General features: G+C 54.1%; 1 protein-coding gene across 1 annotated transcript in view; it reads left to right on the top strand.

Moving 5' to 3' along the window:
• ZDHHC18 (zinc finger DHHC-type containing 18) overlaps positions 1–25,693 on the top strand; it is a 26,245-nt gene extending 552 nt beyond the window's left edge. The window contains exons 2-9 of the mRNA XM_029228482.1: positions 1–214; positions 4,414–4,574; positions 16,767–16,916; positions 18,367–18,504; positions 18,634–18,682; positions 19,203–19,305; positions 20,811–20,923; positions 21,844–25,693. The exon at positions 1–214 is cut by the window's left edge and continues 26 nt beyond it. Of these exons, the coding sequence (XP_029084315.1) occupies positions 1–214; positions 4,414–4,574; positions 16,767–16,916; positions 18,367–18,504; positions 18,634–18,682; positions 19,203–19,305; positions 20,811–20,923; positions 21,844–21,961 (1,046 nt within the window). The 3' untranslated portion in view covers positions 21,962–25,693. The remainder of the gene's footprint in view (positions 215–4,413; positions 4,575–16,766; positions 16,917–18,366; positions 18,505–18,633; positions 18,683–19,202; positions 19,306–20,810; positions 20,924–21,843) is intronic.

Genomic DNA, 25,693 nt, shown 5'->3' with positions numbered 1-25,693 from the left:
CCGGGCCCCCGCCGCCCGCCGCCGCGCCGCGCTGGAGCAGCAGCGGCAGCGGCAGCGGGAGCATCGGCCGCCGCCCGCGGCGCAAGTGGGAGGTGTTCCCGGGCCGCAACCGCTTCTACTGCGGCGGCCGCCTTATGCTATCCGGCCACGGCGGCGTCTTCGCCCTCACGCTGCTGCTCATCCTCACCACCACCGTCCTCTTCTTCGTCTTCGAGTGAGTTCGGCGGCGTCCCCGCCCCCTGAGGCGCCCCATACCCTCCGATCCCCTTTGCCGCCTGCCGCTCACCCCACCTTCCCCAGCCCTTGATGGACACTCCAGCCCCTCTGGTCCCCTGCTGGGCACCCCGTCCTCTCCCACCTCCTGGGCCCTCCACCTTTCCCAGCACCTGCCAGGCACCCTCCCTTCCCAGCTTCTCCTTGGCGCCTTTCAGAATCTGCCCTCAGGCCTCTCCAGTCTCCTTGCTTATCTCCCACCTGTCCTTTCTGGTCCCCTCCCAGACTCGCCATCCTTCCGTGACAATTTGGATCACCATCTAAGCTGGTCCCCTCCATCCCTGCCAGCCATCCCATCCCCTCTGGCCCCTCCCTAGCACCCCCATCCTTCCCTGGCACCCTGCCTTTGCCAACCTCTGCCAGGACCACTGCCCTCCCATGTCCCTCCAAGACCCCTATCCTCTCTGCCCTCTCAGAATCTGCCCCAGGCCTCCCCAGCTCCTTAGATGGATTCCCCTCTCCTCACCTATCCCCTGGACCATCTCTTGTTCCCAGCTTCTTTCTGACCCCTTGAGGCATCTTTTCTTTATATCCTTTCCAGACAGCTTCTGAATTTCTTCCTTGTCCTTTGGCTATATACCACCTCAGATTTCCCGGCCATCTTCCCTGTTCCCTCCAGGGTCCCTCTAGGGTCCCCTAGTCATCTCTCTACTCTCAGACCCTCCCCCCTTGCTTTCCCTTCAGTCATTCTTACCCTAGGCCCTCAAATATCTTTGGGCCTCTCAGACCTCCCCTTTTCTCTCCAGCACCTTCCTTAGTTTCTCCAGAGCTTCCTGTCCTTCCCTCCTCCTCCTCTGGTCCCCCCAGACATGTCCCAGGCCCCTGCCCCCCACCTCCTGACCTCCTGGCTTTCTTTCCCTTCCCAACACTCCAGAGTACCTTCTGGCCTGTTCCACGGCAGGGACAGTTGCAGTGCCTTGTTATTTTTCAAGAGTCGAGAGGATTTTCGTGTGACAGGTCATATTTGCCGCCATGGCTTTTTGACCTCTTCGTATCCCCAGTGACTCAGGATTGGCCCACACAGCGTTCTCCATTTCATGGATGGAGGAAGGGATGCCTGTCACTTTACCAGGGTCACATATTTGTATCAGAAGTTTTCCACTCTACCATTGATCGCTAGCTTGAGCCACCTGCTTCCTGATTCCTTTCACACACACTCGCACATACACACAAACGCACCCCTACCCATGCTGCGTGAGCCCCACCTTTCCCTCCTGGTTCTACCCATCCTTTGTGGTCGTACTCAATTTTACAGGTGGTTAAGAACTCCATCTCTGCAGGCAACAGAGCTGGTTCACATCTCAGCTCCACCATGCACCAAGTGTGTGACTTCGGGGCAGCCACTTCACTACTCAGAACCCCAGTTTCCTCATCTATAAAATGCGGTGTATAATAGTACCCCTTCCTCAGGTTGTCACGAGGGTGGCAGGAATTCATGCACATAAGCTTTTAGCTGGTGATAAGCATTTAAAGCTGGCTGCTGCTGTTACTTGTCATCACCAAAAAGTCCTTCCCAAGGGCCTTGATAAGGCTTCCACCAAGACACTGGCTCCCAGGTACCCTTTCCAGCTGCCAGATCATGTATCTGCAACCTTGGGTTTCCCCTTGAAGCAAGGTGAGGAGTTCCTACCAATTAGCTTCTCCCTTTCACCCTTTCCTTTCTGACTCAGGGTGGATAAAAAGTTCCAGAATAATTAACAAGCAGAAACTCTGGGGAGCCCCCAGCCTCCAGCATGGCCCTTGGGCTGAGTTTCAGATCCACCCCGCTGGGCCCGCCCATGTGGGTGTTTTGGAAGTTCCTTTTCCAGCATCCCTCAGGCTCCACCAGATCCTCCCAGCCAGGGATGCAGCTGAGGCAGGAGGAAGTGGTGCTTGGCAGGGCCGGCCCCTGTGACCCTGCAGTGTGGGATTTGGTCAATTCAGAACCTCTGGGCTGAGGGGATATCTTCACTGGTGACAGATTTGTCCCCAGAGAGGGAGGAAGCGAGGACTTCTGGGTTCCAGGAGAGCTTGTGAATCATCTCATCTTTGTTGCTGCTTCTCCTCACTTGGGCTGGTGGTGTTGGCAGGAGGGTTTGGGTTTGGGCTGAGAGCTCGCCTGGGCCTGGACTGGGGTGGAGCCTCAGGAGGGACCTGGCGTGTGGGAACGCTGTTGGCGAGGGCCTGGAGGGCGAGAGGTGCTCACACTCTCCCAAGGCTCTGGGGAAAGGTAAACGTGGCTCTAGGGCCTTTCTTGCTGTGAATGATTTTCTCTAATGTGTGATTTGGTGCATTATTGCACAGGCCTCCCAGCTTCTGCCCTGCTTCCCATCCCCACACAGCAGCCAGAGTGCCCCCTTTACTTCCAAGTCAGATCTGAATGTTCCCTGGCTCTCTGGATAAGAGCTAGAGCCCTCGTGGTGGCTTCCTCTCTGTCCCCATCTCCTCCCACTGTCCCCTGTGCATTCCCTCCCAGGCACATTGGCCTCCTTGCATACTCCGACCTCAGGGCCTTTGCATGGTTTGGAATATCCTTCCTTTAGATAGCTTCCTGGCCCACTCCCTCACTTTCTCCAGTCCTTCCCTGACCATCCCTGTAATATAGGAAACTGGCCCCCTCCCTCCTGTCCCCTCTGCCCTGACTTGTTCTCCAAAACACTCGCCACTATCTGACATACTACACTTATGCTTCTTGTTAGCTTCTTGCCTGTCTCTCTCCATGAGAACAGGTATTTATTCTCACTGTTGTATTCACAGTGCCTAGAACAGGGCCTGGTATGTAGTAGGCACTCAATACAGTAAATACATTGCAATACAGTATAGCAAATACGTTTATTTGTTGAATGAAGTGGACAGAGCATTTGCTGGGGGCTTGGAGACCCCAATCCTGCCATCGCCCGGCTGGGTGACCTTGGATCTGGCTGTGGGCTTTGGAGTCCCGTCTGTAAAACCAGGGGCCAGGACTTGGTGTTCCTGAGGGCTCTGCAAATCTTCTCCATCTCCCAAGAAGTCTGGTTGTACATGAACTGGTTGAATTGTCATGTGGGTGACACAGAGGGCGCAGCACTGTTTGAGGCTCAGACCTGGGGACCACTGAGATGTTTGGAGCAGAACGTGGCCCACTTGGAGCCCTTGGTTTTGGCAGTCTCTGCTCCTCAAGGGAAGGGCCTCTCTGGAGGCCAGAGCCTCCAACAATGGAGGCTCCAGAAACAGCGTGTAGATGCCCACGGGTTTGCTCCTGCGACTGTGCCAGCTCCTGGGATGTTGGCTGATTCAGGCCTCCCAGAGGTCAGTCATCCCCAAATAGCAGTTCCTCACCCCATCACGTGGCACTCTGGCTCTGGGAGGGAAGGCCACATAGGATGGTGGTTAATAGTATGGGCGGGCCTCAACGTCAGACCCGTGCACAGGCTGTTGGAGCCCACTAGGGTCAGGGGGCCTGATAGAACTGACTCCGGATGCCAGCCCTTGGGTGACAGTGGCAGTGGCTGGACCATGCTCTTCCCCCTACACCCTTTACCTGGCTGACCCTACTCATTCAGGTTCTAGCTTAGGAAGTCTCTCCTTCATCCAGTCTTTCCTAACTGTTCTACTACTTTCCCCTTCCCCATTATAACATGCCAAGCCGTGTGTGGCAGTTCTCTGTTTACAGGTCTGTTTTCCTCACTAGGCCATAAGCCTCACTGAGGGAGCAGGGGGCCTCTTGTCTTATTCACTGCCGTTATCCCTGCTGCTTGTTGAAGTCATTTGCCTTTAACACAGAGAAGACCTCAGTAAATATTTGTGGAGAGACCGAATAAATGAGTGAACACTGTCTTGGATGATTCATCTCAAGTGACAGTCCAGTTCATTGGTAGTGGCTGCCTGAAGCTCTGTGTTTAGAAGGAATCTGAGGCTGCAGCCAAGTGCAGGGGTTGAGTGCTGGGATCTGTTGATCACATCTGCCAGGGGCTCAGGGAGGAAGTACAAGGATCAATTAGTGATGTCTGCTCTAGGCACGGACGGGTGCGGGGCTGCACTCATCCAGGGACCATACATCTGCCTCTGTTCAGGACCGTGGTGGTGTTTGATGGGATGACAGCGCCTGCCTGGTGCCGTAGCCCTGAGCCCCAGGCAGCCCTTGGAGTGTCTGCTTATCTCTCTCTCCCTCTCTTTTTCTAGCTGTCCCTTCTTGGCCCGCCAGCTGACCCTCGCCATCCCCATCATTGCTGCCATCCTGTTTTTCTTCGTCATGAGCTGCCTGCTACAGACAAGTTTCACCGACCCCGGAATCCTGCCCCGGGCCACCGTCTGTGAGGCAGCAGCCCTGGAGAAACAGATCGGTGAGGCTCCTACTCCAGCTGTGGCTGTGTCTCCCAGCTCTGCATTTCTTGATTTGAGAGGAGGCTTGATTTTCTCTTCCCACGCTGTGCTAGGCACTGGGGGTACCGTGGTGAGCAGGGCAAGCTGGAGCCGATGCTAGAGTGGGGGAAGCAGAGGATAAGCACGTGAGCAAATAAGCGAGAAATGCTACCACGTGAGGGCTGGTGTTGAGAGCCACACGGTACTGAGTGCTCACTGGAGCCCAGGCACTGTGTTCACCTCTTTATATGCATGATCATATTTAATCCCCCAGTAATCCTGTGAGACAGGTACTGTTGTTATTCTCCTTTTACTGATTAATTAAATTGAGTCTCAGAGAGGTTAAGTAAATGGTCGAAGGTCACACAGTCAGTGGAAGAGCGCGGATGAGACCCCGGGCACTCTGACCAGAGTCCCTGCTCTTAAACACACTTACTCATTCACTCATCAAACATTTATTGAGCCCCTACTATGTGCCAGGCACTTTTCTAGATACAGCAGTGAACAAATCTGACGATAATCCCTGTCTTCTTGGAGCTGACATTCCAGTGGGAGGGGAAAGACAGTTAACAGTTAAATATCTAGTCTGTGACACAGAGAAGAGGGAAGCTGGGGGAAGGAGGGTGAGAGCTGGGGGAGGGTGTACAATTTTAAACAGGGGGAAAACATAGGGGGGTGGGGAAGGCCTTGTGAAGGAGGTGACATCTGAGCAAAAAGACACAAAGACCTGCAGAGATGAGGAGTTGAGCTGCGTGGGTGTCTGGGGGAGAGCACGGTGGTGTGGGGAGTGGGCTGGCCCAGACGAGTCGGTCAGGGGGAGCCCTTTGGAGGAGGTGGCACTTGAGATGAGCCAGTAATGTGCGTTCTGGACGTAGTAAAAGCAAAAGCCGGGATTGGCGACCGGACTGGTGTGTTCGAGAAGCGGCAGGAAGGGCAGCGTGGCCAGGAGGGACCTGTGTTCCCAGCACCCAGGTGGCCCTTGGTGCCTCCCTGAGTGCTGAGTGGGTGTCCTGGGTGGCTGGGCGCCACGGCCACAGCCTTAATCTCAGCTTGCTCCACCTCAGCTCCTTCCTGCTGAGAAGTGACGTGGGGATTCGCACACCTCAGGGGTTTCCGGTCCGTGGTTGGCTCCTTCCCCTAACAGGGTGGCTTTCAGACAGACTTAAATAAATACCCAGCTGCCTCTGAAGAGCCCTGGCAGCCTGTGAGTGGCAGAGCCCTGCTGCATCCGTCCTGGAAGTCATTCCACCGATGGTCTGGAGCAGCTCAGGAGGACGGGCGGGAGGGGAGAGGATGTTCTCCCACGCTTGTCTGTTCTTTGTCTCTTTCCTCTGCCCTGGCCTGTCTTCAGCCACGCCCTCGGTTGTCCTCTTCCTCTGCCTGCATCCAGCTTCCTTCCCCCTCACACCCCTGGGCCACTCGCCACGCAGCCTCCTGGCTTCTGCTGCTTCAGTTTCCTGCGGTCTGACGCAGCGCCGGCCGCTGGCAGCAGGGGAGGCTCGGGGCAGCCCTGTTTCTCCTCTCTCCAGGTCGGGGCTAATCATGAGGCAGGATTATTGTCCAACTCAGCCCAGGCTCAGAGGTCTGGCCGCCTGGAATCCTCTGGCCACCTGTGAGCTGTTTGGGTCATACTGACAACAGTAATCCCCTGTGTTTGGGGAGAGCTTGACTGTGCTGGGTGCTCCCCAGCCATGATCCCCACAAATCCTCGCAACAGCCCGGTCGTGCTGACGCAGAAACTGAGGCAGGGGATCCCACGGCCGGGAGCGGGGGCGCAGAGACAGAGCCTTGACCCCCAAGCTGTATGCTTTCTCTTCTGAGATGGCGGCAGGGAGACATCCCAGTCTTCCGCGGCCACACGCTCTTTATTCTGAGGTCTCAGTTCAATTGACTGGGAAGCCTCTGTGACCCCAGGTAGGCTACACCTTCGTGACACCTTCCCAGAGCACCTTGTCCTTCCACCATGGCCCTGGGCTGCATGGTGGTCATTACAGAATTGTCAGGCAAACCCAGCGGCCTTTCCTGGGTGGTAAGTGTCTTGTTCACCTTGTCCACCACGTGGAGGGCTCAGTGACGTTGGCTGAACGGACCAGCCTCTGCAGAGGCGCTCCTTGCTGTCCCCTGGTGACTGGTGGAGAGACAGTTGGAATTTCTCCTAACTAGGCATTATAGGTTTGGTCGTTTATGTGTTAATTCTGTATGCCGACTCCTGACTGCAAGGAGAGGAGGCAGGGAGGTTGGGGGGGAGGGGATATGAATCTGATGTGAACCCTCCCTCTGGTGGTTTCCAGCTTAGCCCAGTCCAAGCTGGAAGGCCTGACTGGCCGCCACAGGTTAGAGGAGGTTTTGGAAGAGGATCGAAGAAACCAGGGTGTCTTCTGCCTGGAGGTTATGTGGAGGCTTCCTGGAGAGGTGCCCTGAGCCAAACCATAAAGTTTGGGTAGAGTTCAAGCACAGGAAGGTGTGTGAAGGGAGCCCCCTGTGCAAATGGAACGGGAAGAGGGGAGGACAGAGTGGGAAGGGGTGGGGCAGGCGTGGGAGCTGAGCAGGCCGTGTTGGCTGGACACAGGAGTGCTTTAGAGAATTTGGAGGATGCGTGGAGTCAGTCTTGAGGGCCCCTGAGTGTCAGGGTCAGAAACATCCCTTTGAGAACAGTTCCCAAGCCTGGAAAATGGCATCTTGGGGGTCTTTGAATCTAAACTTGAACTGGAGGCTTCTAATCAGGGTGAAACATATTTTCTTAAAAAGGACTAAAGTCACCGAGCCTTTTCGAGAAGGTCGGGGGCCGGCCCTGAGGTGGGTGGTGCTGTCCCTATAAACGTGTGCTGGTTACCGGGGCCCGGGCCTGTGCAGACAGTGTGACCTTCTCACTTTGGCCCCATAGGCCAGCAGCTCCAGCCCCATGGGATCTGGTTCTAGGGCTGCCACCGTGCGAGGACCGTCCCAGCTGGGGTGGCCAGCGCTTCACAGTTTGCCCAGAACTGTCCCTGTTTTAGCACTGAAAGCCTCATATCTTGGGGAACCCCAGAGTCGCAGGCAAAAGGGCTGGTTGGCCACCCTGGCCTGAGCTCCTGACTTGTCAGCTGGTGAGCCGTGGAGCTAGACTCCCCTGTGGGCTCTGGGCAGTTGGAAAAGAGGTAGGAGGAGGCGGCAACATTGCCCCCAAGAAGCTCCTGGTCTGATGGGAAGTCATAGGAACACCTGAATCTGAGTGACAGACACTCACCTAGCCACGGTTACAGCTCACACGACAGACACAGAAGCCGCCTCTCCCTCCGTCACCACACAGCAGGTCACAAACTGCATCCTGTCTGCCCCCAGAATGTCTCCCCTCTGCTCCTTCTGAAGCCCACTGCCCCGGGCAGACACACCTCATTTTCCACCTGGATTGGCTCGGGACTCTGCTGACCAGGCCCTGTCCTCTCTCCCTTCGGTCATAGTTGTCTCTCCAAGGTCCAGATTTGACCTGGCCCTCCCTGGCTCAGAATTTGGGTGACACCCTACTACCCTCAGCAGTATTTCCTGAAGATCGGCCACTGGAGTACAACCTCGGTGATTTTTGCGCTTCTGCATCTCCCCTTGTACCCTCCTTTCTTTAGTATTTTCCTTTACATGGCTTGCTTTTAAACGATTTTTACAAGGAAAATTTATATCAGCCCTGTTAGCAGAAGCCACTTGCTCTAAATAGAAGATAATCATAAGAACAGAAGCATGACAATGTTACCGAACTCTTGGTGGTTACAGCCGCCTGTGGAAAGCAGTCACCTTGAGGCCTGTGAGGGTCACAGGTATTCGGTGTTAAAAGTTGACACTTTCCCCTGGATGGAGTCGAGGCTCGAAAGAGAATTGAAAAGGGAGTGACTTTCTCGTCATGTGATTCAGTGCTGCTTAGTGTCACGGCCAGGAAACAACCCATCTCCCACCCTCCTGACAGCTCGTCCTCGGAGGCGCACTCGCCTGCAGGATGAAGGAGGCTCCGGCCCACCCTTCCCTCGTCATCTCACTCCACTCCCCGGTGCCCACCCTTCCCTCGTCATCTCACTCCACTCCCCGGTGCCCCAGCCACACTGCATGCGGATGCCCTGACCCACGGGGCCTCCTCTGCTACCGTGCCCCCCCCAGGCCCCCATGAGCCCAAGGTCTCAGTCTCTCCCACCCAGCTGCAGCGCTGCTTCATCTCGTTGCTTTCTTGAATGCTGCCTCTTGCCCGCCCCCGACATATTCCACTCTGTCTCCTCAAGGTGGGTTGCGTACAGACACCGGTAACACCGTTCATTGACCAGCTGTGGGTTACACCTTTACATCTCTCATTGGCATCATCATCTTACAGGGTGGACACTGTTATTACCCAGTGAGGAAACTGAGGCTCAGAGAGGGAGCAACTTCCTCAAAATCACAAGCTAACAAGTGGCCAGGCCAGGTTTCTCAATGAGATCACGCTGGCCCCAGAATCACCACACTTGACTCACCGTGCCTCCTGTGCTGACTCTGTAATTATCCACCTCTCCTGCTCACTCTGCCCCCAGGCCGAGCTCTTCCTGTACCCCCAGGCCTGCCAGGAAGCCTGTGTGTGGCAGGGGCTCCATAAACCTCCCGAATGAACAGAAATGGTCTGGTGGGGGTCACAGTGACCCAGTATTCACAGCCTGGCCACTGAGGCTGACCTCAAGCCTGGAAGCTGGGCAACTGCGGCCCTGCAGCTGATTCCTCCACGGGTGGGAACAACAGAAGGGCAGCGCTGGGGCCCAGCAGGGCAGGTAGAGGTCCCCGGCCTCCCCTCACTAACGCCTCCTCGCTAGCTCATGGCCAGCCGCAGGGGCCTCCCCGCCAGCCCTGGGTTTCAGTCACAGTCCCAGCCGTTCGGCGCCTGGCTGCGCCTCTTCGGGGCTGGAGTTGGGGTGAAGATACCCAAAGCAGGCCCCCTGGTCAAGAGGAAGGCGTGGGAGATTCATTTCCTTCTCCCAGCCATTCAGCGAGAAGGAGCCTCCCCCTCGTTACCACGTCCCTGGGGGCTCTAGTTTCCCACCTGGAGGTGCTTTTTACTTCTTGGGGGAGAGCCTGAACCAGAAAGAGCTCTGGAGGGCAGGGAGAGCATCTCTTATTACCACTCCTTCATTCATTTCTTCAACGAGTATTTTCTGAACTGAGTAACCAAGCAACCGCATTCGACTCATTTCTGTGTACTTACCCACTACTTCCCTCACCCGCCACCCTGGGCCTTGTACAATATCTTGATGTCATAGATGCTAGTGTCTGAAAGAATGGACAAATGAATGCCCTGGAGGGCAAGGGTTCTAATTTCAACCCCACCTTGTACTGTTGGAGTGAAGTCTGTAAAACGCGGGCACATGTCCCGTCGTTGCCCAGCCCAGGGCGTTTTTTGTCCGAGTGAGATGGGGAATGTCAGTGCACTTTGAAAATGGTTTTTCTCTACTGAAACTTAAGAGGCTTGAGACTTGTGGTCAGGAATGGCAAGTGGTCTTGCTCTGGGCACTAACAAGCTACCACTGGTAATGGCTGCTGGGAGGAGTGGGTTGAGGAGGGTTCTGAGGCCGAGACCAGGGCAGTTATTGGTCAGCACTGTCTGGCCTGAGAAAAAGCAGTGGGACACCTGCTTGTCTTCCCCTACCCCATGCGGGGCTCAGCCCTGAAGCAGCATCCCTGCACAGCCTCCTTTGACCCATCTCATCCAGGGCCCTGCAGTTGGTGACATTACTCAGCGTCTGGCTGGCACCCTTGCACTGGGCCCTTTTTCCTCTTCTTTACCTCCAGCTCCTGGCAGCCCGAGGAAGCTGGGTGTGCAGAGCCTCACTTCCTCTTTCTCAGGGTTCTAGAGAGGAGGAGGCCTGGCTGCCAGGGGCCAGAACATACTGGTAGGAGTTCTCTCCCTGCCTTGGGGGAGAGGCATGGGCACCCCTCTGCCCTGGGAGGGCCTCTGGGAATCCAGTGAGGGTTCCAGTAACTTTTCTCTTAGTCCGGAAGAGGGTCTGTGGCTGTCCTTTGCTCACAGATGGGTTGTGTTCTCAAGTCTCTTCTACAGATCAGTTGTTGGAATATAGTGTTTCGTAGAGACAACAATAATAATAATGGCTAATATTTATTAAGCTCTTGCCAGGTACTAGGCACTTTGCTAAACCCACTTGATGAATTCTTGCCTGACCCTCCTAACAGCACTAGGAGGTAGATTTGATTATGTCCCATTTTATTTGCTTAGCAGGTGAGGGCACAGAGAAGTTATCCGACTTGACACACATCACACAGCTAGTAAGTGACTGGGCCAAGATTCACACCCAAGTGTCTGTCTGGCTCCAAAGCCTGTACCCAAGCCTGGGAGACCACAGTGGGCAGGGGCAGGCACTGGGACCTAGGGCCCGAGGGGCAGGATTAGGGGTTGGGTTTGGAGTAGCATCAACAGCTTTGGGAAGAGCTGGGGAGTTCTGCACACCGGGGTGTCACAGCCTGAGCCGTTTGTGAGGACTAAGGCTCCTGTGAGCCCAGCACTGTGCCTTGCAGCCTCTCACTCAGCCCTCACCACAGCTCTGTGAGAGTGAGATGGTCTTGTCTGCATTTTATGGATGAGGAAGCTGAGGCTCAGAGAGGTGAAGAGACTTCCTGAATTAGCAAGTGGGTAGCAAAACCAGGATTTGAACCCAGTGTTTCAGACTCCAGAGCCTGTGCCTTGCTGCCCCTCATGAAAACAGCTACTAGTAAGTACTCACCAAGTGTCAGTTCCCTTACGTGTACTATTTCTTTTCTTTTTTTCTTGTTCAATTAAGTTCCACTTTTTAAAAAAAATTCATTTATTTATTTTTGGCTGCGTTGGGTCTTTCTTGCTGCGCGTGGGCTTTCTCTAGTTGCAGCGAGCAGGGGCTACTCTTCATTGCAGTGCGCGGGCTTCTCATTGCGGTGGCTTCTGTTGTTGCAGAGCACGGGCTGTAGGCACGCGGACTTCAGTAGTTGTGGCTTGTGGGCTCAGTAGTTGTAGCTCACAGGCTCTAGAGTGCAGGCTCAGTAGGTGTGGCGCACGGGCTTAGTTGCTCCGCGGCGTGTGGGATCTTCCTGGACCAGGGCTCGAACCCGTGTCCCCTTCATTGGCAGGCGGATTCTTAACCACAGCGCCACCAGGGAAGTCTCAAGAGTCAGGATTCGAACTCCAGGGCTGCCTGTATCTCTCCTCTTTGCCTGCTGCCTCGTAGTTGATAGGCCCAGGACTGCCTGTTTATCCCACTGTCCTTGCCCTCAAGCAGTGTAGGGTCCAGTTGGAGAGACAGTGCACACACAGCAGTCCTGTCCCAGCTCGGCACGGAGCAGAGAGTGTGTCCTGTGCTGTGTGTGAGGTCTGACAGCCCCGAGGCTCCTGTGGTCAGGGAGGCTGCTGACAAGGCCCGGTGAGTCCTGGTGTGCAGAGAGAAGGGAGGCTGGGCTCAGGAACAGGGGCAGGAAGCTGGGGCAGAGTAGTGGGAGAAAAGCTGGGAATGGAGGTTGAGCCCAACTGTGGAGGGTCCTAACATCAGGACAAGAAGTTTGCCTTTATCCTGTTTTTTAGGGGAGGCCAGTGAAGGGTTTCTGAGCTGGAAAGTGACCCACGAGGGGTTATTTAGAGGAATGTGACAGTGTGTACAAGGTGGGTGGAAAGGCAGAAGGTCTGGGAGCAGGTAGTCTTCTGGGGAAGCTGTTTGGTGATACAGGCCTGGCCTGGGTTAGGGTGTTGGGAGTGGAGAGAGTGACAGGTGATGAAGGAAAAACCTGACCAGACCTAGGAACTGGCCAGGCATGGATGAGGGAGAAGGAAGGGTCTGCGAGGAGCCTTCAAACTGGTTTCCCCTGCCTCTGCCACTTACTGGCTGTGTGACCTCGGACAAATCCCCTGACCTCTCTGGCCCTCTTTTCTCATTTGTAAACTGAAGGAGTTAGAACAGAGGCAGTCACTGAAGGGACATTTATCAGGTATCTGCTATGTGCCAGGGGCTGTGTTATATGCTCTTTGAGGTTCCTTTCAGCCCTTGGATTGTGCCATCAGCAGAAATAAGGAACTAGACAGGGAAAAATAACACTCATTATGACACTTCAAAATTTACAAGAAGACCTCAAGCCCAAGCTTTGGGAACTTGGGTTCACGTCCTGATTCTGCCACTGTGTGGCCTTGAACAAGTCACTAGCCTCACTGAAAAGGCTCCTTAACTGTAACCTGGAGATGATGACGATAACTTTACCTCCTGGGGCGTTATCAGGACTAAAGAGGAGAATATACGCCACGCGCTCAGCATGCAGTGGCACGCAGTGACCTGTTCCCTTTCCCTTCTTTCTCTCAGTAGTTCTATGAGCTGGCAGTAACAGTGCACACTTCTTAAGCATTTACTTTGTGCCACTTCACACGTATTAACTCATTTAATCCTCACAGCATCTTTATGAGGTGAGTACTCTTCTTATCCCCATTTCAGTGATCGAGGAAACAGGCACAGAGAGGTTAAATGATTTGCCTTGTCACACATCTAGCAAATGGCATCATCAAGAGAAACCCAGCTAGTAAAAGGTGGAGCTAGAACTCGTGTCCCATTCTGGTTATTCACATTTTACAGATGAGAAAACTGAGGCTCAGAAAAGTTCATTGGACTGCAACCTCGCACACAGTCAGTGGCAAAACCAGGTTTCAGAGTCTGTCCATTGGCCTCAAACCCCCTGCCTTGACCGTGCTGCCATTGCTAAGGAAGAGATGCTTAGATGCTTAGTTCCATTTTAAACATGCTACCGTCGAAGTGGTGGTGAAACAGCCTAGCAAAAGTCTCTGGGAGCTAGGAACGTGAGACACGAATCTGCTTCACTGATGCATGCCAAGTGCCTAGAATAGTGCCTGGCACACGCTAGACACTCAGTAGTCGTCAGGGGCAAGTGGCCAAACTGGAGATGTTATCTGGGACTCAATCCAGTGGAAATGATGTCTGGGAACATAGCCGAGGGCTGGGGATCCCAGGCAGCCCTGTGTGACTCTCGGAATTCTGTCTGGGGAGAAGCCACTGTTCTGGGGAACGCTGGTCTTCCGTGGCCTGGGGGACCAAGAGGCTCTGTGGGTAGAATTGTGGGTTTTGCATATGGCAGATCTAAGTTCAGCTTCCTGCTCTAGCCAGCCTACCCACCTTGTGACTTCGGACAAGTTACTTTCTTTTTCCTTTTTCTCAGATTTTTACTGAAGTATAACAGGCTTGCCAGAAGTGTACAACTCGTAAGTGTTCTGTTTGTTGAGGGTTCACGGTTGGAACACACACGTAATTAGCACCCAGATCAAGAAACAGTGGTGTCCCAGGAGCCCCCCTTGTTCCCCTTTCCGGTCTCTGTCAGCCCCCGCCCCCAAGGATAACCACGATCCTGACTTTTCACACCATAGATTACTTTTATCTATTTGTGAACATTTTGTGCTCTTACGTCTATGGGTATTTTTCACTTTACACAACGTTTGTGAGATTCATTCATATTGCGTATGTAATTAAGGATCATTCATTCTCATTGCTGTATAGAATGCCATTGTATGAATATACTGCAATTTCTTTTTTTTTTAATCCATTCTACTATTGATGGGTGTTTGGGTAGTTCCAGATTTTGGCTATTTTGAGAATTGTTTTTGGAACAGTCTTGTACTTGTTTTTGGTGCACGTCAGTTCATGCGCATTTCTGCTGGGAAAATACCTACGAGTGGGATTGCTGGGATGCGTATGCTGAGCTTTGGTAGTTAGTGCAAAACAGTTGTCCAGAGTGGTCATATGAGATTTCTAGCTGCTTTACATTTTTGCCAACACTTGAGAGATATGTGTGTGTGTGTGTGTGTGTGTGTGTGTGTGTGTGTGTGTGTGGTTTTTTGTTTCTTTTTTTCAATTTTAGCCATTCTGGTGCATATGTACTGGTTTGCCTATGTATTGTGGTTTTAATTTGCATTTCCCCGATGACTTAACAAGTATGAGCACTTTTCATGTGTCTGTTAGCCATTTGACCACCTCCTTTTATGAAATGCCTGTTTGAATCTTTTGTCCACGTTCGAATTCAGTTGTCTGACTTTTTCTTACTGACTCATAGGAATTCTTTACATATTCTGGATACACATCCTTTGTCCTTTGTCAGATAAACGTACTGCAAATACAACTCTGAAGGTCATCTTTTCATTCTCTTGATGATCTCTTTAGATGAACAGAAGCTCTTAATTTTGATAAAATGCTGTTTATCATATTGCTCTTTTATGAGTAGTCCCTTTGTGTCTTGTTTAAGAAATCTTTGTCTACTCCAGAGTCATGAGGTTGCTCTATTTTTCTTTTTCTTTTTTTTTAATCCAGAACGTTCGTATTGCGAGCTGCAGTCCATCTGGAATTGAATTTGTATTTAGTGGGAGGCAGGGGCGCAGATATGTTTTTCCCCCCATTTGTGTATCCAGTGGACCCCGCACTGTTTACTGGGAAGAGACCATCTTCCTTCCTTTTTTTTTTAAAGTAAATTTATTTATTTATTTATTTATTTATTTATTTATGGCTGCTTTGGGTCTTTGTTGCTGCGCGCGGGCTTTTCTCTAGTTGTGGCGAGTGGGGGCTACTCTTCATTGCGGTGCGTGGGCTTCTCATTGCAGTGTCTTCTCTTGTTGCAGAGCGCGGGCTCTAGGCACGCGGGCTTCAGTAGTTGTGGCACGTGGGCTTCAGTAGTTGTGGCTCGCGGGCTCTAGAGTGCACGCTCAGTAGTTGTGGCGCACGGGCTTAGTTGCTCCGCGGCATGTGGGATCTTCCTGGATCAGGGCTCAAACCCGTGTCCCCTGCATTGGCAGGTGGATTCTCAACCACTGCACCACCAGGGAAGCCCCCATCTTCCTTCTTGGCACTGCAATGTTACCTTTGTCGTGAACCACACGAACATGTACATGTTCATATCTGGAGTCTCTGTTCTGTTCCATTGGTCAGCGTTTCTACCCTTGTACCCAAACCAGGATGTCTTACGTGCTAAGGCTTTATCATAAGTGTTGATGTCCTGTGGTATAAGACCTTTAGCTTTGTTCTTCAAGAGTGCCTTGGCTATTCTTGGCCCTTTGATTGCCATGTGAATTTGAGAATGAGTTTGTCAATTTCCACACCAAAAAAATCCTGACTGGGATTATGTTGAATCTACAGATTAATTTAGGGAGAATAAATCCTTTTTTAATATTGAGTCTCTGCCAATCCATGAATATCATATATCTCTGTATTTCTTTTTTCTCTTAAAATTTTTATTATGAAAACTTTCTAACATTCAGAAGAGTTGGAAGAATTAATACAACAAATTCCTATACATTCACCGTCTAGATTAGTTATTTGTGTCATACACACACCCACACACCCACACACATAATTCTTACTAAACCATTTCATAATAAATTATATACATCATAGACACCTAACCCATAAATACTTCAATATGCATCTCCAAGGTTTAAGGATAGCCTCCTCATAATGACAATTCCATTATCACATCTAGGAAAATTAATAGTTCACAAATTTCTAATCTATAGTCATTTGTCCCCCATCACCCTCCAAATCTCTTTTGTTGCTGTGTTTTGTTCTTGGAAACAGGATCCAGTCTAGGATCAAGCATTGTATTGGTTTATATCTCTTAAATCTCTCTTCATTTAGAACCATCTCCCTTCTCCTTTTGTAAGTGACATTGACTTTAAAAAAAGTTTTTTTAATTGAACTATAGTTGATGTACAGTATTGACATTGACTTCTGTTAGAGAGCAGGCCAGTGGTCTTGTAGATGTCTCACATTCTGGATCTGATTGTTTCTTCATAGCTTTACTCTCACTGTGTCCTCTGTCCCTCTGTCTCCTGAACCTCCTGGAAACCAGAACTTAGATGTAGGCTTGTTTAGATGCAGATAAACCTCACGAAGGCTTCCCTGGTCTCCCTTTCTGATAGCCCTCCTTAGAGTGGCACGTGAGCAGGTGTGTGAAGCTTTAGCGTGGCACTTGGCGCATAGCAAGTTTCGGTAGGTGGCAGCAGCTCTTGAGATTTGTCTCCCACTTAGGGATTTTGCCCTAATGTTTGTTCCCCAGAAACAGCTTCCCTAAAGCTTCTCTTGTCCCGGCCAGGCAGCACTGGCTTCCCCCCGTGCTACGGCTCCCGGCTCTGGGCTTGGCCATCCCCCATCTGTCTCTCGTCCCCGTCTCAGACAACACAGGCAGTTCCACGTACCGGCCACCCCCTCGGACCCGGGAGGTGATGATCAATGGGCAGGTGGTGAAGCTGAAGTACTGCTTCACCTGCAAGATGTTTCGGCCGCCCCGGACCTCACACTGCAGTGTCTGTGACAACTGTGTGGGTAAGTGGGAGCCCTGAGAGGGATGGAGCCTTGCAGACAGGGGAGTCGCTCACGGGGGCCGGGGGGTGTCTGAAGTATCCAGGGCTGGGCAGGAAGTCTGGTTCACCCAGATTTGCTGTGACTGCGGAGGGGCTGTGGAGCGGGGGCTCTGAATGTAACCAGTGGTACCTTGGCTTCAGTGCAGGATTAGTGGATTCCTTCCCCCAGCTCTGAAGTGTGGGGCAGACACAGAGATGCCCTGAACCCTTCTTCCAGGCCTTGGCCTGGTCCTCAGTAGGTCCAGGTTCCAAGGAGCCAGAGACTAGAGCAATGACATTCTAGATATGTGGCCCAGGGCCAGCTATACCGAAAGACTTTGACCTGATTCCCAGAATTTAGAGGGACAAGAATCTGGGAACAGAGGAGTTTAAGCTGGTGAGGTAGAGAGGACATAGCCAGGCTTGGAAGCTAAGCTCCTGACCCACAACTGCAGTGGTTGCTGGGGAGCCAGAGGCTGTTTTGTCCCCTTACCCTGCTCTCCAGAGGTCTGGCAGCTCTGATGGGGACCCAGGGTGCGCCCCTGGGAGGGTGTTGTAAGGGAAAGGCTATGTGGAGGACCCAGGCGAGCTGAGCCACGTTGACTGTGCCCGGTCCCCAGGGCGGAGAGCTCATCACGCTAGCTCAGTACTCCCTGAGCGAGAGAACAGTGGGGAACACCCAGACAGCAGGAAGTGAAGTGGGTGACTCAGTGGGCGTCATTCATCCCTGAGAATCTGTCCCACCCCCTCCACCGTGAAGGGCCCTGGCCTGGGTGTGAAGCCTGCGACAGGCTTGTGACCCACATTCCCACAGGGGACTTTCCTCACTGGTCTGGGTGTGACCCCACCCCCAGGGACATAGTACTGGTGTGAGCTCAGCCCTCTGAGTAGGCCTCCGATGCCGGTTCTCCACAAGTTACGTAGCGGCCCAGCCCCTCATTGGTCCTCTATTCTAGAGCAAGGGACAGGGGTCATTGGTTGTTGGCATGGGGCTGGGATCGTAGGCCAGGTGACAAGTACTTTTTGTGGCTCTTCTTTGTACCAGACACTGCCAGACCCTGGGATTCAGCTCAGGCCCTCTCATGGAGCTCACAATCGAATAGGGGTTACAGGCCAGCCCACCAATTGTAAATAAATATATAAACACACGTGGGCAAAGTGCAACAAAGGATAAGTGCCGTGGCAACAAGGCAGATAACAGGGGCCTCACCTTGTCTGGGGTTGGGGGAGACTTTCTCAAGGAAGTGGCCTTGCAGCTGAGACAAGAAGGAAGAATTACGGGAACTGGCAGGTGAAGGACCAGAGGCCGGGAATGTCGAGGAACTGAGAGTCACGTGTGGAGAGAGCGAAGGGGTGGAGATGCGAGAGGCCTCTAAACACCCCTGCTGGTTGTGGGCCAGGGTGGCCCTAACCCATCTCCCTGGCCCTTCCAGAACGGTTTGACCATCACTGCCCCTGGGTGGGCAACTGTGTGGGGAAACGGAACTACCGCTTCTTCTATGCGTTCATTCTTTCCCTCTCATTCCTGACGGCCTTCATCTTCGCCTGTGTGGTCACCCACCTGACGCTGCGTGAGTTGGGGATGATGGTGGGAGTGCGGGCAGGGGCAAGCGGGCGGCCCGGGCCAGCAAGCTTGGCCAGTTCAAGGGACTGTGGTCACTCTCCCTTGAGCCTGCCCTCTCCTGTCTCTTCCTCCCCAGGCTCTCAGGGAAGCAACTTCCTCTCCACTCTGAAGGAGACACCAGCGAGATATCCTTTGTTGGCAAGGGGGAGCCCTGGTGGGACCCGAGGCCCCTTCACTGGGGCGGGTCCCCGCACCTCATCCCGTAAACAGGGGAATGGACTAGAGCCGATGTTCACGCTCTAGAATCCAGTCTACTAGCTGCTTCTGTTCAGCCCCAGGCTGGAGCCGATTCTGAATGGGCTGTTGTGGAGCTGGGATGGCCGAGAGCTCTCAGGGCCACAGTCCCTGTCCTTCCTTAAGACACCAAGCTCCCTGGACCATGCCGTGTCCGCAGTTCTGGTGTTTGGAATCCTCAGTTCCCTCTACCATCCATCACCCTGGGCTCATCCTGCCCTTGGGGTGCTCCCAAACCCTGCTTGGGGCCCAGGAGGTGATCTGAGATCACGGAAAGCTTACAAAGTTATATCCTTTCTGGGGAAGTAGCTCCACGGAAGGATGGGTGAGAGAGGCTGGCGAGGCCAGCTTCCAGGCACAGGGACGCTCCCGGCCCCAGTGTCCATGTGCCTCCTTGACTGCACTGCTCACCGTGCTGGAGTTGGTGATCTGCTTCTTCTCCATCTGGTCCATCCTGGGCCTCTCAGGGTTTCACACTTACCTCGTCGCCTCCAACCTGACAACTAATGAAGACGTGAGTAAGGCTGGAGCAACACCTCATCCCTGGGCCCGATCCCAGGATGGAGGCAGGGCTGAGGGAGCCCGGAGCAGCCGCAGTGCAGCCCTGACTCTCAGACTGCCAGGGAAATGCGGGTGGAGACATGAGGTGACCTGACATCTCCTTCCAGTGTTCAGGGCTGGGCCCCGGGAGACCCTGTGCAGGCTTCCAAGGCCCCCTCGGTGCTGGCTACCAGGGTCCCGAGGTTGCTTTCTCCCTAGCCCCGCTAGAGCAACACTCACACCATAACCGTCATTACATTTGGCCAGCTCATCACCATTTCCAGAGCTCTTTCAGTTTCTGTCATCTCTTTGGGTCCTTTTGCCAGCTCTGAAGCAGAAGGAACAAGGATGCTTTTTCTTCATATGATGGCTGAGTGACTTGCCCCAGGTCGCCCAGCTGGAAAGGGACAGAGCCAGGGTTGCACTCACAAGCTCACAGTGCCCACCGCACTGCCCTTGTAGACAGCAGCGATGTGCCTGTTCTCAGGATGTCCTGGGGCTCTCTGAGGCATCCTTGTTGAGGGGGCCGGCCAGGACAGAAATGTGAAGCTCCATCAACCTCCTGACCTGCTGCCTTGTAGATCTCTACCAGCAAGCATTGTTTGAGCACCCACTGTGTGCCCAGCCCTGGGCCAGACCTGACCGCCCACCCCCCTGCCCCACCATCCTTCCAAACAACAAAAAAGCAAATGAGAGCATCTGTTCCAGGGCCACCATCTGATACTGCTCAGAGGCCCATTGACCAACAGAAAATACATTTCTTGACCTCGGCCTGTCTTTCGGGGAAACAAAACTTAACATGCCCAATAGGGTATCACATGCTGGGTGATTGGTACAGAGCAGAAATGATGTCAGCCAGCTTCTCCCAAGGTGATTTCCTGGGGACTGTTTCTGCAGGATCATACTAGGGGTTAAGCAAAAAGGGATGTCATGGCCAAATAAGTTTGGAAAACTCTAGGTTAAACTCAAGCCAGTATCCTTTACTGCTAATCTCCTTAATGCCTTTGATAGCCGGCTTCACAGAGCTAGAGATGGGCAAGATTTCATCTAACAGTGTTACCAGAGAGTTCCCTATTTTTCAAATGAGGACTGAGACTCAGAAGTGGTGATCTGTCCAGGGTCATGCAGCAAGTCTGTGGCAGAGCCAGAGTTCACGGCCAGGTCAGCCTGAGCCCTGTGCCCTTGCACTATCCTCCCTCTTGGGTGGCTGGACAGAGAAGGAAGGATGCACCCACAAAGTCTCCTTTGGAGGCTTCTCTTTGGCTCTGCTCTGTCTTCTGTCTTGGTTAGCGCCTCCTCTTCTGGGTGCCCCCCAACATCCAGCAGTCCCCCACATCCTCACTGAATGGCCTGGGTTAAGGGCATGTTCCCTGCAATAGACTAGCCAGAATTGGTTTCAGAATTTGCTCATCTTCCCCAGCCTCTAGAACAAGTGAAATGAAGGGAGGTACCTGACCCAGAGCTCCTTCCTGCTTGCAGATCAAAGGCTCGTGGTCCAACAAGAGGAGCGGTGAGGCCTCTGTCAATCCCTACACCCATAAAAGTGTTATCGCTAACTGCTGTGCTGTGCTCTGCGGCCCCCTACCTCCCAGGTAAGCCAGGGGGCAGAGGGGAAAGGTCATAGGGCCTGGCCTGGCCAGGCCAGTGGGGGGTGGCCCTGTGAGTCTATTCCTCTGAAAGAGGTTCTGGAATCAGCAGACCTCTCCCCACACCACAGATGCTCTCTGTCTGTCCACCATCCCCTGCTGGATGTACTCAGGACACTTGTCACATAAAGGAATTCTGTAGAGAGTTTTAACTTGTAATCCCGTGCGATCATTGTAGAAAAAAATCAAGTACAAAATACTAACAAGAGTGTTGTATATCACATGTAATCCTACTCCCCAGGGATAACCACAATTAATGTATTGTCCATGCTAGAGTGAGGCTGCCTTTCTGGTGCTGAAGGCTGGACTGGGTGGGGCCTCCGTCTTCCTCCTGGCAGAGGAGAGCCCTGGTGGCTCAGCCTTGCTGGGAAGCGCCCCCCTCTGTCTTGACACCAGGGGGCGCTAGATGTCCAGCTCCGGAGTTAAATTGGGCACTGTGGGGGCGGGGGAGGGAGGCTGGTAAGACTTCCCAACACCATCCCCACCTTCTCCTGCTCAGTATCCAATATGCTCCTCTCTGATCCTGCCCCCGGGGAAAGGACAGTAGGAATTGCACCATCTCCCAATGCCCTTTCATCCTTGCTCTTCCCCTTACCTGCAGCCTGGGAGCCCGACAGAACGCTGGACAGTTTGAATTAATAGTGGATAAAATCTGTGGCCAAAAGCCAAGTGTCCAGAGTACAGAGAGGGCCCTTCCAGAAGGGAAGGGTCTTGAGCCGCCAACTGGAGAGCAGCTCCCCTTTCCTCAGCCTTTCTAGGGCTGGGTCTTTCCTTGGCTGGGAGATGGACCCTGCCATCCAGCCACCGGCCTGGAGCTCTGGTGTCAGGCAGGGCCTCATGTGTCCCCCCACCTTGTATTTTGAAAGCCTGATTGACCGGAGGGGATTTGTGCAGTCTGACACCGTGTTGCCCTCGCCCATCAGAAGCGACGAGCCAGCCTGCAGAGCCAAGCCTGATGCCAGCATGGTAGGAGGCCACCCCTGAACCGGGCTCAGTACTTGCCACCTGCTGGCCTGTATGCCCCTCCGCACTCACCTGCCGCCCTCCACACCTGCCAGGACCCTCCCCATTTCACCCGAAGGGAAGCAGAGCCGCCAAAGACTTTTTAAGTCTTTTCGTATTTATTTCCCACCCTGCGTGGCTTTCCCCACACTGTGCCATGGCTGTACCCTCTGCTCCCTAAACCAGGTTCCCACGGTCTTGGGTGCCAAATTCCCCCAGCTGATCAGTGGCAGGAGTGACAGGAGAGAGAGGCCAGGGCTCCTGAGGCCGCCCAGGGGACCACGCCAAGCCTCTGCCGTGCCTCTGAGCCGTGCCCCTGAGCCGTGCCCCGTGCGAGTGAGGGTGCGGACTCAGTGTGATGCCTCCGAGGTGGGAGAGCTGCTGGGCCCTGCTGGGCCGGGGTCCAAGGGGTGAAGCAGGACGGAGGAGCAATCGGCTCTGGACAGCAGGCTGTCGGAGAGGATGCTTCCGTGGTCTGCTTTGGTCTGTGGTCTCCTTCATTCTTTTTGTGATAGCCATTGTTCTTTCTTCCATTTTTGTTTTTGTATGGAGTTGGCCAGTAGACTAGAGCTGGGGCTCCAGGTAGAGAGGGCAGAGCTGGGGGTGGCAGGGGTAGCCTGTGTCAGAGGAAGCCAAACCGGAGCCAGGCACCCGAGACCTCAGCTCCTGCATGATTCCTGGGCAGCACACTAGGAAGCGGGGGGCCTGGCCCTCTCTCTGCCCACGGACGGTTCTCCAGGGCCCCAGCCTGGCCCCTCACCTTCCTCCCAAGTCAGGTCTGGGGATGGGCAGCTTATACTCATGCTGGCAATACTTGAAATGGGTTTATTAATGCTGGGTATTTTGCACAATTTTATAGACCTCTTTTCTACATAGCCTTTTTTAAATGGAAGAAGAAAAATGAAGTCAGCCACATTGCTATCTGTGTAGTGCCAGGTTAAGGGTTATCAGAAGGCAACTTGGTTTTAATAAGTTTATTACAAGAGACCTTCTGGCCGTGAGTGAGTGAGTGTGTGTGTGTGTGTATGTGTGTGTGCGCTCGCGTGCCCGCGTATGAATGTGGTTGGCTCCCACTCCCCCACACCCCCTGGGCTGCCTCACTCGCCACTGTCCCCCTTGGGTGTCAGCTGGTGGTGGCAACAGCGGGAGCAGCCTGAACCATGGGCACAGGGAGTGTGTGCATTGGTCACAGGAGACCCCTGGGCTCCTGCGGCAGTTCAGCCTCACCTTCCTATCTTCCCCTCCTCCAAGGACTTCAGACAAACAGTGGCTGGGACTCAGCCGCCCAGCCCCCAGGTCAGGCTTCCAGCTGGGACCTGCCCAGACAGGCTGGGGCCTGGTCAGGTGGATGGGGTAATGGCTGTGGGGAGCGGCTGCCATCCTGCACGCCACACTCCTTCCTCCAAGGTCTGAGTATGGGACCCAGTGCCAGGGGCTAGAGTATGGGGAGTCGGCCAACTGGAGGCCTCCCTCCAGAGAAAAGGAAGGAACAGGGTGGGCCGAGAGACGAGTGAAGGTTGGCCTAAATCTGGGTCAGAAACTTAGAGGATGTCCCTCCTCTCCTGGGAGTTTTAGTTTCTTGTCAAAATAGATAGGAAATTGTCCCTCTGTCTCCTTCCTTGGCCCTTTAAGTGGGCCGAAGCCCTTGGAAGGTGACACAGGAAGTCCTCGCGTCTTGTCCGTCCTTGCTGCAGAGGCTAGCGGGTCACAGGCAGCTGAGAAGTGGCAGCTGCAAGGGGTTCCCTCTGGGAGAAGCAGCTTCGCCCCAGCCTCAGGACCCTGGGCCATGCTGCCGTGGCAGTGGGGGTGGGGAGGAAGCTGGCTAGAGGAGGGGACTCCTACCTGCCTTTTATTTAAGCCAGTATTCTTTGTTCCTGCTTGTAATAAAATTTTTGTTTTTAAGAATTGATTTGCTTTGGTTTGGTTTTTGTTTGCTCTTTCTTTGCTGAGGCCCCAACTGGCAGCTCTCTATTCTTCCAGCCAAACTTGGTCTTTCCTGGGGAGACAGAAAGAAGGCAGGCAGCCCAGTGACCTGGCTAACGTTCTCCTCCCCTGGCTGGAGTCTGTCTGCTGGAGGCTGAGCAGAGGGGGCTGCAGCTAGGCCCCCGCAGGCGTGTAAGAAAAGGCCATCCTGTCTCTTCTTTGTCGCCTCTACCTTCCCCTGCCTTGGGGGCTTGGAGACCCCTGAGTTCTTCCTCCTTGCTGTCTTTCCATGCTGACCCCCAGGGACTGCTCAGCTAAGAAAATGTGTATAAGGCAGTGGATTCCAGTTTGAGAGCCAGAGCCTCCCTGGCCCCCGCCCCCGCCTGGGCAGCAGGGCCCGGCCAGACAGCTCGTAACGCTGGCCCACCTCTGGTATCTCCCCCAGGACACCTGTCAGGATTTTGCCATCTCCTGCACAGCCTGAGGGGAGCTAACAGGCCTCTTTGCAGAGGGTTAGCTGGTAAGACTGTATCTCCCCGTCAGCCAGCACCGCCTGCTCCCCTCACACACCGTTTCATCATCGCATGCCTCGCCATCCCCACGGAGCCCGTTCATCTGTCTGGTGTGTGGTGTGGTGTGTGTGCTGGCCGTGGTGGGGCCCCCAGGACTCCCCCCTAAGCAGAAGGGCCGGGGTGTTGGGGCAGGTCTAGAAGCCCAGCCCCACTCTGGACTGAGAAAGTGGCTTCGCACAGAGCAGCTCCCCAGCTGGAGCAGGAGGTGAAGAGCGAGGTCGGGGAGAGGATGCGCACCTGCTCCGAGGTGCTGGGGCCCCTTCGGGTGGTGTCCTGGTGTGCAGGGGCCCTTGATCACTAACACTGTGTCCTGGCTTTCTGTCCCTGCTGAGCTTTCTCTCACCTGCCCTTTTTCTCTCCTGCTTTGTTGCCTGCTGCCCAAGCCTTGGCCCTTCTGTGGGGAAGAGGCAGGTGCTGTGGCACCCCTGTGGGCCTCCTCTCTCCTCCCATCTCGCTAACCCTCTCTCTTCTCCCTCTTTGCTCTCCTGCCCTGGATCTCCAGTGTGTGCGGGGGCTTAAGGACCTCCTGAAGACCGCTGCTCTCTGCCTCTCCAGGAGCGGCCTGGGGGGAGCCAGGCACCCGGCACCTCCACCTGCCTAACCCGGGCCACCGTCTGTGCCTACAGGGTCTGCCCCCAAGCCTGCCCCACACGTGTTCTCACTAGGGCCCCCCACAGGAGGCAGGGGCTGGCCTCTCTGCCCCCGCCCCCCTCCACGCGGCCAGTGTAGAAAGCCATAAAGCTGCTGTCGGCACGATGACATAATACTATGCTGAAACTCACCCTCCCCTCCTCCGCTCTCCTTCCCCTTCCCCGGATCTGTAAGGAGTCAGGACTCTAGGAATCTTGCCTTAGAGCCTGCCCAGCCCCAGAATCAGGCACAGCTCTAGTCGAGCCGAGCAGGTTTCTTCAAGGAGCCGTCTGGGGTGCTGACTGATGCTGCTGAACAAGTTCGGTGACTGTCCTAAGCACAGCTGGTCTGACGCTGTTCCCACGGCGCCACCCCCACCCCCGGAGCAGGTAGGACGCCAGGAGAATGCTTGTACCCTTTGCTCCAGGCACTGAGGGACTGAGCTGGCTCTGGCAACCCCGTGCTCTCCAGAGGAACTAAAGGAAACCAGGCCGGGCCTAGGAAGTCTGCTGAGCCCATGGGCGTGCGGTGGGTGCTGCTTGTCTGCTGTCCTGTACCTTTTTTAACCAAAATAAAGATTTCCCTCTTC

The sequence above is a fragment of the Monodon monoceros genome, unplaced genomic scaffold (genome assembly GCF_005190385.1).
Source record: "Monodon monoceros isolate NGI ecotype Baffin Bay Population unplaced genomic scaffold, NGI_Narwhal_1 Super_Scaffold_18, whole genome shotgun sequence".
Lineage (NCBI taxonomy): Eukaryota > Metazoa > Chordata > Mammalia > Artiodactyla > Monodontidae > Monodon > Monodon monoceros.
The sequence above is the reverse complement of the archived record's forward strand: the minus strand, read 5'-3'. Positions and strand labels throughout refer to the sequence as shown.